The sequence below is a fragment of the Saccopteryx bilineata genome, chromosome 2 (assembly GCF_036850765.1).
Source record: "Saccopteryx bilineata isolate mSacBil1 chromosome 2, mSacBil1_pri_phased_curated, whole genome shotgun sequence".
NCBI lineage: Eukaryota > Metazoa > Chordata > Mammalia > Chiroptera > Emballonuridae > Saccopteryx > Saccopteryx bilineata.
In genome coordinates, this window is record NC_089491.1 from 392,546,145 (window position 1) to 392,559,776 (window position 13,632).

General features: G+C 46.9%; 1 protein-coding gene and 1 non-coding gene across 2 annotated transcripts in view; one reads left to right on the plus strand and one right to left on the minus strand.

Moving 5' to 3' along the window:
- AKAP10 (A-kinase anchoring protein 10) overlaps window positions 1-13,632 on the plus strand; it is a 47,880-nt gene that overhangs the window by 7,165 nt on the left and 27,083 nt on the right. The window contains exons 2-4 of the mRNA XM_066264367.1: window positions 4,880-4,927; window positions 8,053-8,235; window positions 9,671-10,225. Of these exons, the coding sequence (XP_066120464.1) occupies window positions 4,880-4,927; window positions 8,053-8,235; window positions 9,671-10,225 (786 nt within the window). The remainder of the gene's footprint in view (window positions 1-4,879; window positions 4,928-8,052; window positions 8,236-9,670; window positions 10,226-13,632) is intronic.
- Window positions 8,851-8,926, minus strand: TRNAA-GGC (transfer RNA alanine (anticodon GGC)). Its single transcript has one exon. It is a non-coding gene; the product is annotated as a tRNA-Ala (tRNA).

A 13,632-nucleotide genomic window follows, 5' to 3' on the forward strand; every position in this document is an offset into this window, starting at 1 on the left:
GCGGAGCAGCCCACGGCCATGCCAGTCGAGATGTGGACGGTAGAGAGGAAAGTTCAGTGTGTTCTGTGGCTCGCTAAATTAGAATCCATGACCAAAGTGCAACATGAATTCGGTGCGTTTATAATGAAGCGCCGCCACATAGGAATAACATTACTCAGTGGGATAAGCAGTTGAAGGAAACTGGCAGTTTGGTGGAGAAACCCCGTTCTGGTAGGCCATCAGTCAGTGACGAGTCTGTAGGGATAGCTACCTAAGGGGCCCTAAAAAATCTGTGCATGAGCCTACATCAAACTGCACTGAATAGGTATGAAACTGGGAGAGTTTTCCTTTTATTTGGTACAGATTTCACATTTCTATCGTCTTTTGTTGCTTTCCTGTGACCAGTCAAAAGTACACCATGACTTTAGGCGACCCCTGTGTTTTGGTCGTTCAACCCCCGCCGGGGTCGCAACCCACAGGTTGAGAACCGCTGGGCTATACAGTTAACTACTTGAGGCCAGATGGTCTCTGTCTCACTATGTAGCCATAGATAGTATCTAAACAAGTGGACAGGGCGGTGCTTCTGAATGATTTCTCTGTAGCACTTAACACCTTCTGATGGCATTTTACCCAGTAGTAGAACGTCTTTCAAAATAGAAATCAGTCGTTTCAAAGCCTGACACTGCTTATAGCTACTAGATGTATGTGCTATTCTAAATCCTTTGTTGTCATTTCAAAACTCTTCAGGACACATCTTCCCCGGGCCAGCAGATTCCATCTCAAGAAACTGCTTTCTTTGTTCATACGTAAGAAGCAACTTCTCATCTGTCACAGTTGTGTCATGAGATTGCAGCCATTCAGTCACTAGCCCGTTCTCTTGCTGTTTCCAAACTCCTGTTAATATTATTTTGACCTCTTCCCATGAATCACAAAGTCATAATTTTTTTTTAATTAATTGATTTTAGAGAGACAGAGGAAGGGAGAGCAAGAGAAGCATTCATTTGTTGTTTCATTCAGTTGTGCATTCACTGGGCACTTGTCGTCTTTGCCGTGACCGGGGATAGAACCTGCAACCTTGGTGTTTTGGGAGGACACTGAAATACTGAACTAACCAGTTAGGGCCACAAATGTTCTTAATGGCATCTAGAATGGTGAATCCTTTCCAGAGGTTTACAGTTCACTGCCCAAGTCCATCAGCGGAATCATTATCTGTGGCAGTTGTAGCCTTACGAAATGTATTTCTTTATTATATGCGGCTTAAGTGTCTGTTTGTCGCCGATAGCTTATTGGTTGCTTGCATAACTTGTACTAGCCAATGGGGTGAAGTTGCCACGGCTGAACGCAAATTGAGCGGGTCAGGGGGAAGATGAACATTTGTTTGCATTGGCAATCATCTGTTTTACATAAAAACTACGTCTTAACGTAATTTCTTTTAAGAATGCCTCCTAGAAAATACAGCACTGAAGAGGAGAGAAAAAGGAGCTAAAGCTGCACAAAAACGGCTTTCTCGACAAAAAGAAACCACTGAGCAGAGAAAAACAAGGCTTGCTTCAGATTTATAATATCTAGAACAGTGGTCATTTCGTATGACCGCCAGGCTTTCTAGTCTTAAATAATGACACTTGAAAGTCAGAAATGTTTTCCACTTGTTTATGCACTCCTTGACCCACGGTCTGTGGAATGGATGTGGCCTCAGCAGGCGTGAAAACAATGTTAATATTGCGCATGACCAGGGGCATTGTTGATGGGCAGTGGTATTTTGAAAGGAATCTTTTTCTGACTAGATCTCAACAGAGGGCTTAAAATATTCAGTAAACCATGTTGTAAACAGATGTGCTGTCTTCTGGGCTTTGCTGTTCCATTTATAGAGCACAAACTGTAAATTTAGCATGATTCTTAAGGGCCCTAGGATTTTGGAATGAAAAGTGAACATTGGCTTCAACTTAAAGTCAGCGGCTGCATTAGCCCCTAACAGCCTGTTCTTTGGAGCCTGGCACTGACTTCTCCTCTCTGGCTGTGAAAGCCCTAGGTGGCATCTTCTTTCACAGTAAGGCTACTCTGTCTACACTGAAGATCTGTTGCTTGCTGCAGCCCCCTCCTTAGTTCTCTCAGCCAGGTCTTCGGGGGACCTGCTGCAGCTTCTGCACCAAAACCTGCTGCTCCACCTGCGCTTTTCATGTTAGGGAGACGGCTTCCTTCCTTCCACCTCATGGACCAACCCCTGCCGGCTTCCAGCGTGACTCCTGCGGCTTCCTCTCCGCTCGGCCTTCAGGGAGCTGAGGGGAGTCGGGGCCTTTCTCTGGATTAGGCTTTGACTTAGGGAATGCTGGGGCAGGTTCGGTCTTCTCCAGACGCTGAGACTTTCTCCGCATCAGCAATAGGCTGTCTTGGCTCTCGACATGCCGTTTCCACTAAGTTCAATCACTGTGATTTAAAGTGAGACTGCCTTTCACTTGAACACTTAAAGGCCATTGTTGTTCCCAGTTGGGTTATTAGTTGGCCTGACTTCAACGTTGTTGAGTGCCAGGGAGCAGGGAGGCCCCAGCAGGGGAGACGGGAGTTGCAGCGGCAGGAACACATGCAGTATTTATCAGATAAACCCATTGTTTTATATGGGAGCTGTTCGTGGCATTCCAAAACAATGATAAAAGTGACATAAAATAATGAAAAAGTTTGAAATATTAGAATTACCAAAATGTGACACAGAAGTGAGCAAAAGCTTTTGGAAAGTGAGCAAAAGCTTTTGGAAAAATGGCGCCTGTGGACTTGGCTGGAAGCCGGGGCGCCACAGACCTTCAATCTGTAAACTGCACTTAGTTATACAGTGCAGTCAAGTGAGGTATGCCCATACCATGTTTGTAATTTTTAAAGATGTGCAGAATGATAGCACGATGGTGTGTCATTTATGAGAGAACAGAAAGACCAGCACAGGAACAGGTTTGGGGAAAGATGGTGGTGTACTTACGTCTTGAATTTAAGATTTAAAAGGATTTAGACTAGAGATACTAATTTAGTAGTAGCATATCTATGGTATTAAAAGCCTTAAGAATGAATGAGATTATCCAGGAAATATAGATACAGGAGTAGGCAAAAATAATACAAACCGGTACTACAATAATTAATAAATAGTAACACAAGAATAAACTCTGTCTTACATTCTCACAACTGTAAACCTACCATGTCCACCCTGATACGTGGTGAACAGAAAGGGGACCCAAACCCTTTCCCCTGGGAACTCCTGTGGGCGGAGGAGACGTACCAAGAGGTTTGTAAACCAAAGAAGGAGCAGAGAGGATGGGGGTGGGGGTGGGGGGGCGTCGAGAAGCCAAAGATGATGGTGTTTCCAGCAGATGGAGTCTGCTGGCAGATCCGGCGGAAAGGGCTGTGGAAAGCAGCGGCCCCGCCCCGTTTCCTCCTCTTGTTTCCCTGACAGCAGTGACGGGTGCCCGAAATGACCCTATTTTTGTCCGTGTTTCTGCACATACTTACACGTGAACTTAACTTCTTGAAGGCAGGACCATCTTTTCTGAGCCAGGAGAGTATCTGGGACATAATAGGCACGCAGATATTTATTGATGGATTGATTTATCAGATACTAGGAGAGCTGGTTGTTTCCTGCTCCTAGCCTTTAATGTTTTTTGTTTGTTTATTTGTTTGTATTTTTCTGAAGTTGGAAATGGGGAGGCAGTCAGACAGACTCCCGCATGCGCCCGACGGGATTCACCCGGCATGCCCACAAGGGGGGATGCTCTGCCCCTCTGGGGTGTCGCTCTGTTGCAACCAGAGCCATTCTAGCACCTGAGGCAGAGGCCACAGAGCCATCCTCAGTGCCCGGGCCAACTTTGCTCCAATGGAGCCTTGGCTGCGGGAGGGGAAGAGAGAGACAGAGAGGAAGGAGAGGGGGAGGGGTGGAGAAGCAAATGGGCAATTCTCCTGTGTGCCCTGGCCAGGAATCGAACCCGGGACTTATGCACACCAGGCCGACGCTCTACCACTGAGCCAACCGGCCAGGGCCACCTTTAATGTTTTTAAGAGCACAAGGCGAGAGATGGTTATATTTCGGGATTTATTTTGATAGGCTTTTCATGGTGAGGTTAAAGAAAATGTAAACTCAGGGAAAGAGGGTTAAAGTAGTCGTATGTGAGGTCCTGTAATAGCCCCAGCTGGCCTGGGGGCGGCCACGCACCTTCCTTTCTTGAAAATGTTGTTAGCATATCTGCAGTAGAATTGCCAACGTTTTGTGTGATAGAGATTGTATAGTTTTTTAAGAGCGAAATTGTTAAACCTTGAGTATTAGAGGTTTCGAGTGTTTGTATTTGATGCTGTGTGGGGAATACACAAGAAGTCAGATACACTCCACAACCAGAGAACTTTCTTCAGCACACATCTAAGTAGTGGGTGGTATGTGGCAATAATGTTAGCTAACACCCTAAACTTCCTGTGTGCCAGCTATGTCTCTAAGCCATTTACAAGTATTTATTTTTTCATCCATAACCCTCTAAGGTAGGTATTATGACTATTGACCTTATGTTATAAATCAATGAAAATTAAGACCCAGAGAGTAAAGTAACTTGTCCATAATCATATGGCTAATAGGCGGCAGAGCTAGAATTTGAGCCCAGGGGTTCTGACGTCGTCCCTCCGTAGCACACTCAGTGTTCTTGCCTGAGTGCTGCTCAGAGGTCACTTCCTTGGAGAGGCTGCCCCCAGCGCTGTGTGCTGGACTGCTCCCCTGCGCTCCTCGCCCCTCTCTTGTAGGGCTGTGAAGACTCGTCTGTTAGGATAAAGCTGTACAACTTTGAATACTTATGTTGGAATAAAGCTTGTCTAATTTTTACAATGTGTAGAGTGGATCGTTTTTTACTGTAAAGGTTGATCACAATGCTCTTTTATCTTCTAGTGAAAGGCAAAGAACAAGAGAAGACCTTGGATGCCAAGTCAGTTAGAGGTGAGTTCAGTGACATCCTGTTGTGTTAGAAAGTGATGTGCTTGGCATTTCTGACCTCAGTAATCCTGTTATCTTTGCCTTTTCTGCCCCCTTCTTTAGAATTATTTATTTAGATAGACTTATTTCCCTATTAAACATTTATATATAGGCTCTTACTAAGCATCTGTTGGCTGTCCTGGTGATTATAGCGAACCAGTGTGTTCCTTATTAATCACACATTAGATTGCTCCCTAAAAGCAATTGGTTGACTTTATTTTAACATAGTAAAAAGCAAAACAGGCCCTGGCCGGTTGGCTCAGTGGTAGAGCGTCGCCTGGCGTGCAGAAGTCCCGGGCTCGATTCCCGGCCAGGGCACACAGGAGAAGCGCCCATCTGTTTCTCCACCCCTCCCCCTCTCCTTCCTCTCTGTCTCTCTTTTCTCCTCCCACAGCCAAGGCTCCATTGGAGCAGAGATGGCCCGGGCGCTGGGGATGGCTCCTTGGCCTCTGCCCCAGGCGCCAGAGTGGCTCTGGTCGCAACAGAGTGACGCCCCCTGGTGGGCAGAGCGTTGCCCCTGGTGGGCGTGCTGGGTGGATCCCAGTGGGGCGCATGCGGGGGTCTGTCTGTCTCCCCCATTTCCAGCTTCAGAAAAATATTAAAAAAAAAAAAAAAAAAAAAAAGGCAAAACAGTACTCTGACCCGAGTGAAAACATGGCCACTTCCAAGGCTTGGTTTTGTCCCCTAGAAGTACAGACTGTTACAGTTTCACTTTGTCACTTTGGATGAGCGGCCTTAACATTTATTCCAAGTATGGACTTTATTGGAATCGCTCTATTTTCCTATTTATAAGACATTCTTAGATACAATCTCTGCTGCAGGTTTGACTTGCCTCATTCTGTCAGTGAACCACATTCAGAATGGGAAAATTATTTCCATAGCCATTACATATAAATTTTATAAATGGCATTTATTTACATGATATCTATGGATTGTTACTTAGGTTTTCTTTCAGATGCTTGTATGTGGGGTGCCTAGCATTGGATATTAACTCTATGTGCTCAGTTTGCCAAAGAGGGACTAATTATAACTTTCTAATTAATTTGTAAGATGACTTTCTGCTTACTTCTGATCATTTAAAGCTAGTTGGGTTCCACGGTAGCTCCTTGTGCCCTCAGATTTGATTGGTGTTGATAGAGGCCAAAGGCCCCACCCAGCAGAGGCCAGGGACCACTGCCTCTGGCTGCAGTGGGGGGAGGGGCGTTGATGTCCCAGGCACACCCTGTGCATCCACACTAACGGCGTCACTTTGGAAGTCTCCAACTCTCTTTAGATTCTTCGTTTGTAGAATGAGAGGATTGACTGGCTTACCTAACTTCTAAATCTGTACCCGGCTAAAACAATTCTTTGCTCTTGTTCTGTTTATGACACTATATCATCTGTACTTAGCATTCCTGCCATAACTGAAAAAAATTATTTGAAGACAGCTTCATTGTGTAATTCTCTCAACTCTTGTTGAACTACTGATAAATATAGATACCTGGGAAATAGGTATAGACATTCACGTTTTTATCTGTTTTATAAATGCATCTCAAGAAGTAATAGATTAAATTACAGTGCTGTGTATTCTTTATAAGAAATTTTGCCAAGTATTACTCAGACTCTGTGTCTGGGAACTGTTCGCCTAGACTGAGAACACCTGTCTGCTGCCTGCTCCATCAAACAAGTGGCGTTAATGGGTCAAGTTCAGTTATTTCAGAGTAACTAGGGTTGTGCAGTGCTGAGTGACCTGTGTCATTTCTGTCCTTGCTATAGCAATGTGTACTAAACCACAACTTACCGTATTTCCCCATGTATAAAACACCTGAATTCGGGGGCCCGAAATTTGGGGAAAAAATGTATTCCATAAAGTTATTGAACTCGTTTTATTCATCTTAAAATTCATACAGCTCCTCATCACTGTCAAAACTCCCATCCATTAGCTTGTCCTCGTCTGTGTCTGGTGACGAGTCACCGTCTTCAACAATGAGCACAGAAACAAGTGGGAAATGCAAGTAAAAAAATCTACAACCACTGTATAAGGCGCACCCAGTTTTTTTTGTGTGTTTTTTTTTTTGTTTTGTTTTTTTCTGAAGCTGGAAATGGGGAGAGACAGTCAGACAGACTCCCGCATGCGCCCGACCGGGATCCACCTGGCACGCCCACCAGGGGTGACGCTCTGCCCCTCTGGGGCGTCGCTCTGCCGTGACCAGAGCCACTCTAGCGCCTGAGGCAGAGGCCAAGGAGCCATCCCCAGCGCCCGGGCCATCTTTGCTCCAATGGAGCCTTGGCTGCGGAAGGGGAAGAGAGAGACAGAGAGGAAGGGGGGGGTGGAGAAGCAAATGGGCGCTTCTCCTATGTGCCCTGGCCGGGAATCGAACCCGGGTCCCTCGCACGCCAGGCCGACGCTCTACCGCTGAGCCAACCGGCCAGGGCCCGCACCCAGTTTTTAAACCGCAAATATTTGGAAAAGGGTGTGTCTGATACATGGGGGAATATGGTATTAAAAAGTAAGAGCCTTTGATATTTGTGTGGAGTAAAGAAGACAGGTACAGCCTGACTGGTGGTGGCGTGATGGGTCCAGCATTGACCTGGGACGCGAAGGCCCCAGGTTTGAAACCCTGAGGTCGCAGGCTTGAGCGTGGGATCATCAACGTAACCCCATGGTTGCTGGCTTGAACCCAGAGTCACTGGCTCAGCTGGAGCGCCCCCCCCCCCCCCGCCTTCAAGGCACATATGAGAAGCAATCAGTGAACAACTAAGGTGCCACAACTATGAGTTGATGCTTCTCATCTCTCTCCCTCTCTCTCTCTCTAAAAAAAAAGAAAATAGGATAGGTAGACTATTAATTCAGCTATAGCAACAAGTTCATAGTGTTACTTTATAACATTGTTTCATTTATTTGTTTGTTTATTTTAATTAAGTGAGAGGCGGGGAGGCAGAGACAGACTTTTCTGCTGGTAAATTTACCCTTAAGTCTTGTGAATGTGCTCATGCAAGTCAGAGGCTACAAAACTTAATTTTTAAAGCTCTCTTAAAGACCTCTTTTGAGACAGTCTTACAAACTATCAAATTTTGTCTAATTTTGAACAATTTTTGAAAACTTACAGCCTCCCTCTCCGTACATTCCCCACAAAAGAGCACTAGAAATCACGCCTTGCTGGAGGCGGCAGGGCCGAGTCCTGTTGCCCTCAGCGCCATCTCCGCCAACATGGACTCCTTCTCCAGCAGCAGGACGGCGGCTCTGCAGCGGCAGCCCAGCCACATGGAGGCCGCGCACTTCGGAGACCTGGGTGAGTGGCGGCCCCTCTGCTCACCTGCTCACCTGCGGCTGCAGAGGGAAGGAGCTGGGTATACCTTGGGAAACCCTTGCCAAAGGATACAGAGATGTATCATTGGAGGGGGCTTTGAAACAATGTATTTATGTTAAAATAACAGCTGCGAGTGTGATGGAAGCCCCCATGTTGTATTCCTATAAATACAAAATGTGAAGCAGGCATAGTAGAAACATTGGCCATTTCCAGAAGGAGAAATGCATTGGCCTGTGTCAAAAAGATGCCTTATTTTACTAATACTTGGGGAAATGCAAATTAAAATAACAGGTTAATGTTCCCCTAACACATTAGCAGATTTTTTTTTTTTTCTGAGGTGAGAAGCCGGAGGCAGAGAGACTCCTGCATGTGCCCAACCGGGATCCACCTGGCATGCCCACCAGGGGGTGATGCTCTGCCCATGAAATCTCCGCTGCAACTGGAGCCATTCTAGCGCCTGAGGCGGAGGCCACAGAGCCATCCTTAGCGCCCGGGCCAGCTTTGCTCCAGTGGAGCCTTGGCTGTGGGAGGGGAAGAGAGAGACAGAGAGGAAGGAGAGGGGGAGGGGTTGAGAAGCAGATGGGCGCTTCTCCTGTGTGCCCTGGCCGGGAATCGAACCCGGGACTTCTGCACGCCAGGCAGATGCTCTACCACTGAGCCAACCGTCCAGGGCTACTTTTTATTTTTTGTTCATTAGAGCCCACGTTTAAGTGAAGTCACGTGGTACTTGTTATTCTCTGACTGGCTTTTAAGATAAAATCCCAGAGCTACTCTTTATTCTGTTTTAAATGATACTAGGAAGTTCATAGCACTTTTCTAGCTCTATCCACACATCTACAACTGTTCCTCAGGACAAGGTCCTGGAGGTGGAGTTACTAGACTAAAAACCATGCTGATGGCTAAAGGTTACTCTGTTACTGAACGCTCCTCCAGAGGGGCGTGGCCGGCTCACCTTCTCCAGTGGCAGAGGGCTTCCTGTTTCATCCGCCCTTGTTAGCACTTGTTACCAGTGTTTGAAAAAAATACCTTCCCGTTTGACAGGCAAAAATGTAGTCTTGTATTGATCCTCTTTTCTGGGATTTTTAATAAAGTTGAAAAGTTAAACATTTTTTTGGCCTTTTTTCTTTCTCTGGGACTCGTATCAGAAGATTTTTAAAGAGTTTGCAGGGTCTGGATTGCCATTAAAAGAGAAGTAAGGATTATTTGATTAACAAGGAGCTTTTTGATCATGTGAATAAGTTTTGGACAGTTGTCTCTTGGCTCACTTAGAAACCAAAACCATAGTAGTTCTAGCTCTTTATTTATTTAAGTTGCTAGGAAGTAAACTTTATTTAAGAACTTGGATGCTAGGTGACTAATTTGTTCATCTTTAAAAACTATGTGTTACTGAACTGCTAATTCTTTTGCTTTTTTTTAGGCAGGTCTTGTCTGGACTACCAGGTTCAAGAGGCTAAGTCAAGTCTTTCGAAGACCCTTGAACAAGTCTTGCATGACACGCTTGTCCTCCCTTATTTCGTTCAGTTCATGGAACTTCGGAGGATGGAGCATTTGGTTAAATTTTGGTTGGAAGCGGAAAGTTTTCACTCGACAACGTGGTCCCGCATAAGAGCCCACAGTCTGAACACCGTGAAGCAGAGCTCGCTGGCTGAGCCCGTCTCTCCGTCCAGAAAGCAAGACCCTGCAGCACCCGTTCTGAGCGCGTCTCTGGACAAGAGACTCGAGGGCTCCAGCTCAGCCCAACTGCTTATGCCTCCGTCGGGAGGAACCGACCCGAATTACAGAACTAGCAGCTCCCCGAACCCCTTGCTCCTTTCCCGGGAATGTGACAGTACCCACTCTCTCCATCCCGAAGTAACCAGAAGAGAAGCTCATCAAGTTTCCATGGAAACCCAAGACTCCTGCAGACTTCCAGTAGCCAGTAGAAATAGTCTGTCTTCTCCACTAAAGGAATTATCAGGAAAACTAATGAAAAGTAAGTATGTGGTTTCCATCTCTCTGTATCTTTTTTTTTAATTAATTAATTAATTTTTTTATTATTTTATTTTTTGTATTTTTCCGAAGCTGGAAATGGGGAGAGACAGTCAGACAGACTCCCGCATGCGCCTGACCGGGATCCACCCGGCACGCCCACTAGGGGGCGACGCTCTGCCCACCAGGGGGCGATGCTCTGCCCCTCCGGGGCGTCACTCTGTCGCGACCAGAGCCACTCTAGCGCCTGGGGCAGAGGCCAAGGAGCCATCCCCAGCGCCCGGCATCTTTGCTCCAATGGAGCCTCGCTGAGGGAGGGGAAGAGAGAGACAGAGAAGAAGGAGAGGGGGAGGGGTGGAGAAGCAGATGGGCGCTTCTCCCATGTGCCCTGTCCGGGAATCGAACCTGGGACTTCTGCACGCCAGGCCGACGCTCCACCACTGAGCCAACCGGCCAGGGCCTCTTTTTTATTTTTTTTTAATCAGTGTACAAGGTGGAACTTGTGATGGGGAATAAAAGGACTGGAATGGTTTTTTTCTCTCTCAGACCCACTTTCAAGTTTGGAGAGTGCCCTGCAGTAGGTCAGTGCATCAGAAAGGAACCGGGCGGGTATCAGCAGTGGTGGGAGTCTCTAAGCAGAAGGCCCGCAGAATTAGCCGAAGAAGAAGGATCCAGTGCCATGCTGTCCTACATTCCCTTCCACAGATTTCGAAATCAAAGCATTGTGCTGATGATAGTAGCTTAGTCCCTCCTGTCGGTCTTAATTGTGTTACAATTTTACCGTCCTTTGCAGACGAATGTATTTTTTACTTGCTAGTTAGTAGGGGACTTTTCTCGAGGTCCTGTGCTCAGTGCTACACTTAGGGAACCCTGGCTTATGTCCTGCACCCTGGCCCTCGGCTGTATCTTCCGTGGGGAGCTGGAGGCACAGCCCAGGATTTCCTCAAGGGCACCTTTCTTGTTTTAGTCTCTACTTGGAAAGGACGCACTCTTATTTTTCAGTTTCCACCTTCCGGCATTTTAATTAGACCGCTTCTGTTTGTCTGTTTTTTATCTTATCTGTCCTTTGCTTCTCAAAGGGCTAGGTGATTTTCCTTTTTGTTTTCTTCTCTTGTGCTTTTTTTATCCTATTAAGACTGCATTTTTTTTTTTTTTTTTGTATTTTTCCGAAGCCAGAAACGGGAAAAGCATGCACCGGACTGGGATCCACCTGGCATGCTCACCAGGGGGCAATGCTCTGCCCATCTTAGGGCATCGCTCTGCCGCAGTCAGAGCCATTCTAGCGCCTGAGGCAGAGGCCACAGAGCCATCCTCAGCGCCGGGCAAACTTTGCTCCAATGGAGCCTGACTGAGAGAGGGGAAGAGAGAGACAGAGAGGAAGGAGAGGGGGAGGGGTGGAGAAGCAGATGGGCACTTCTGTGTGCCCTGGCCGGGAATCGAACCTAGGACTCCTGCATGCCAGGCCGACGCTCTACCACTGAGCCAACCGGCCAGGGCCGACTGCATATTTTTTTAGAGCAATTTGAAGTTGACATCAGAATTGTGGGGAGGGTGCTGATATCCCACGTACTGCCAAGGTACTGCCAAGGCGTTGTGTGGGTCCCGGGCCACTGCCCTTGAAACCGCAGGCTCTGCTTCTGGGATTGGTAGTTTTTCTCCTGTGAATCCCCCACCCCCATGCACTTTTACCCGTCCTGACTTGCACTGGCTTCTCCAGGTCCACGATTCCTTCTCCGCAGCTCAGAACTCCAGGAAGTGCTCGCTGCCACAAATTCTTTTTAAAATGAACCAAACTAACCCTGACCTGGCATGAACTTACTGCAGAACTGTGAACATATTTGATTACGGAGTATTGTCCCACATGCTGCTGGGTTAGTGATACGGGATATGTAAATACAGTGTGTTACCTCTAAGCAGCCCCTCCCCAATTTTGAATTCTAAACAATTACTAGCCCCAAAGGTTTCTGATAAGGGAGCTGCCTGTACTTGTTTCTGCCTCTTGTTTCCTGTACTCACCACAAGCTCTGATCCACTCTCTAAACGCTGTATGGAAGAATTCAGTGTTGGGGAAACTTCCTTTGAACATCCAGTCAGGCCTGTTTCTTTACTGTAATATACTTTGTTGTTTTGCTGGTACTTTGTCATTAGAAAGTATCAATAGAAACAGCAGCCCTGTCCCAGCACGCTAAGGTCCCTCCCGTGTTCCATCCTGGTCGTGCAGGAGAAGCAGTCGGTGAGTCAAGTGGAACAGCGAGTTAGTGCTCCTCCTCTCCTCTCCCTCCCCCTCTCCCCTCTCCCCCCCCCAAAGAAAAGGAAAGTAGAAATAATAGAGATATTAAAAGGGTACATTTTTTTGCCTGACCTGTGGTGGTGCAGTGGATAAAGCGTCGACCTGGAAATGCTGAGGTCGCCGGTTCGAAACCCTGGGCTTGCCTGGTCAAGGCACATGTGGGAGTTGATGCTTCCAGCTCCTCCCCACCCTCTCTCTCTCTCTCTCTCTCTCTCCTCTCTCTCTCCCTCTGTCTCTCTCCCTTTCTCCTCTCTAAAAAATGAATAAAAAAAATTTTTTTTTTAATCTTAAAATGGTACATTTTTTTTCATTATTTTAAAAATTTATGTGCAGTAAATTGATTTTTTTTCCCTAACAGAGACAGAGAGAGAGAATCAGAGAGAAGGACAGACAGTGGAAGACAGACAGGAAGGGAGAGATGAGAAGCATCAATCATCAGTTTTTCATTGTGACACCTTAGTTGTTCATTGATTGCTTTCTCATACATGCCTTGACCGCAGGCCTTCAGCAGACCGAGTGACCCTTTGCTCGATCGAGCCAGCAACCTTGGGTCCAAGCTGGTGAGCCTTGCTCAAACCAGATGAGCCTGCGCTCAAGCTAGTAACCTTGGGGTTTCGAACCTGGGTCCTCTGTGTCCCAGTCCGACGCTCTATCCACTGCGCCACCACCTGGTCAGGCAGTAAATTGATTTTTTTTATGTATACTTGTATGAACCCTGACACATGCATAGATGCCTGTAACTGTCATCACAAGCAAGATAAAGATCAGTTGTCACCTTTGTAGTTAACTCCCTTCTGTATCCCAACACTTGGAACCGCTAATCCATTCTCCATCTCTAGTTTTGCCTTTTCCAGAGCACCAGATAAGTGAGTTTATACAGTTTATAGCTTTTGAGCCTGGATTCTTTTTTCTTTTCTTTTTTTTTGGTGGGGGGTATTTTTCTGAAGTGAGAAGCGGGGAGGCAGAGAGACAGACTCCCGCATGCGCCCTGGCATGCCCAACAGGGAGCAATGCTCTGCCCATATGGGCGGGGGGGTGGGGTGGGTGCTCTGTTGCAACCGGAGTCATTCTAACGCCTGAGGCGGAGGCCATGGAGCTGTCCTCAGCTCCGGGGTCAGCTT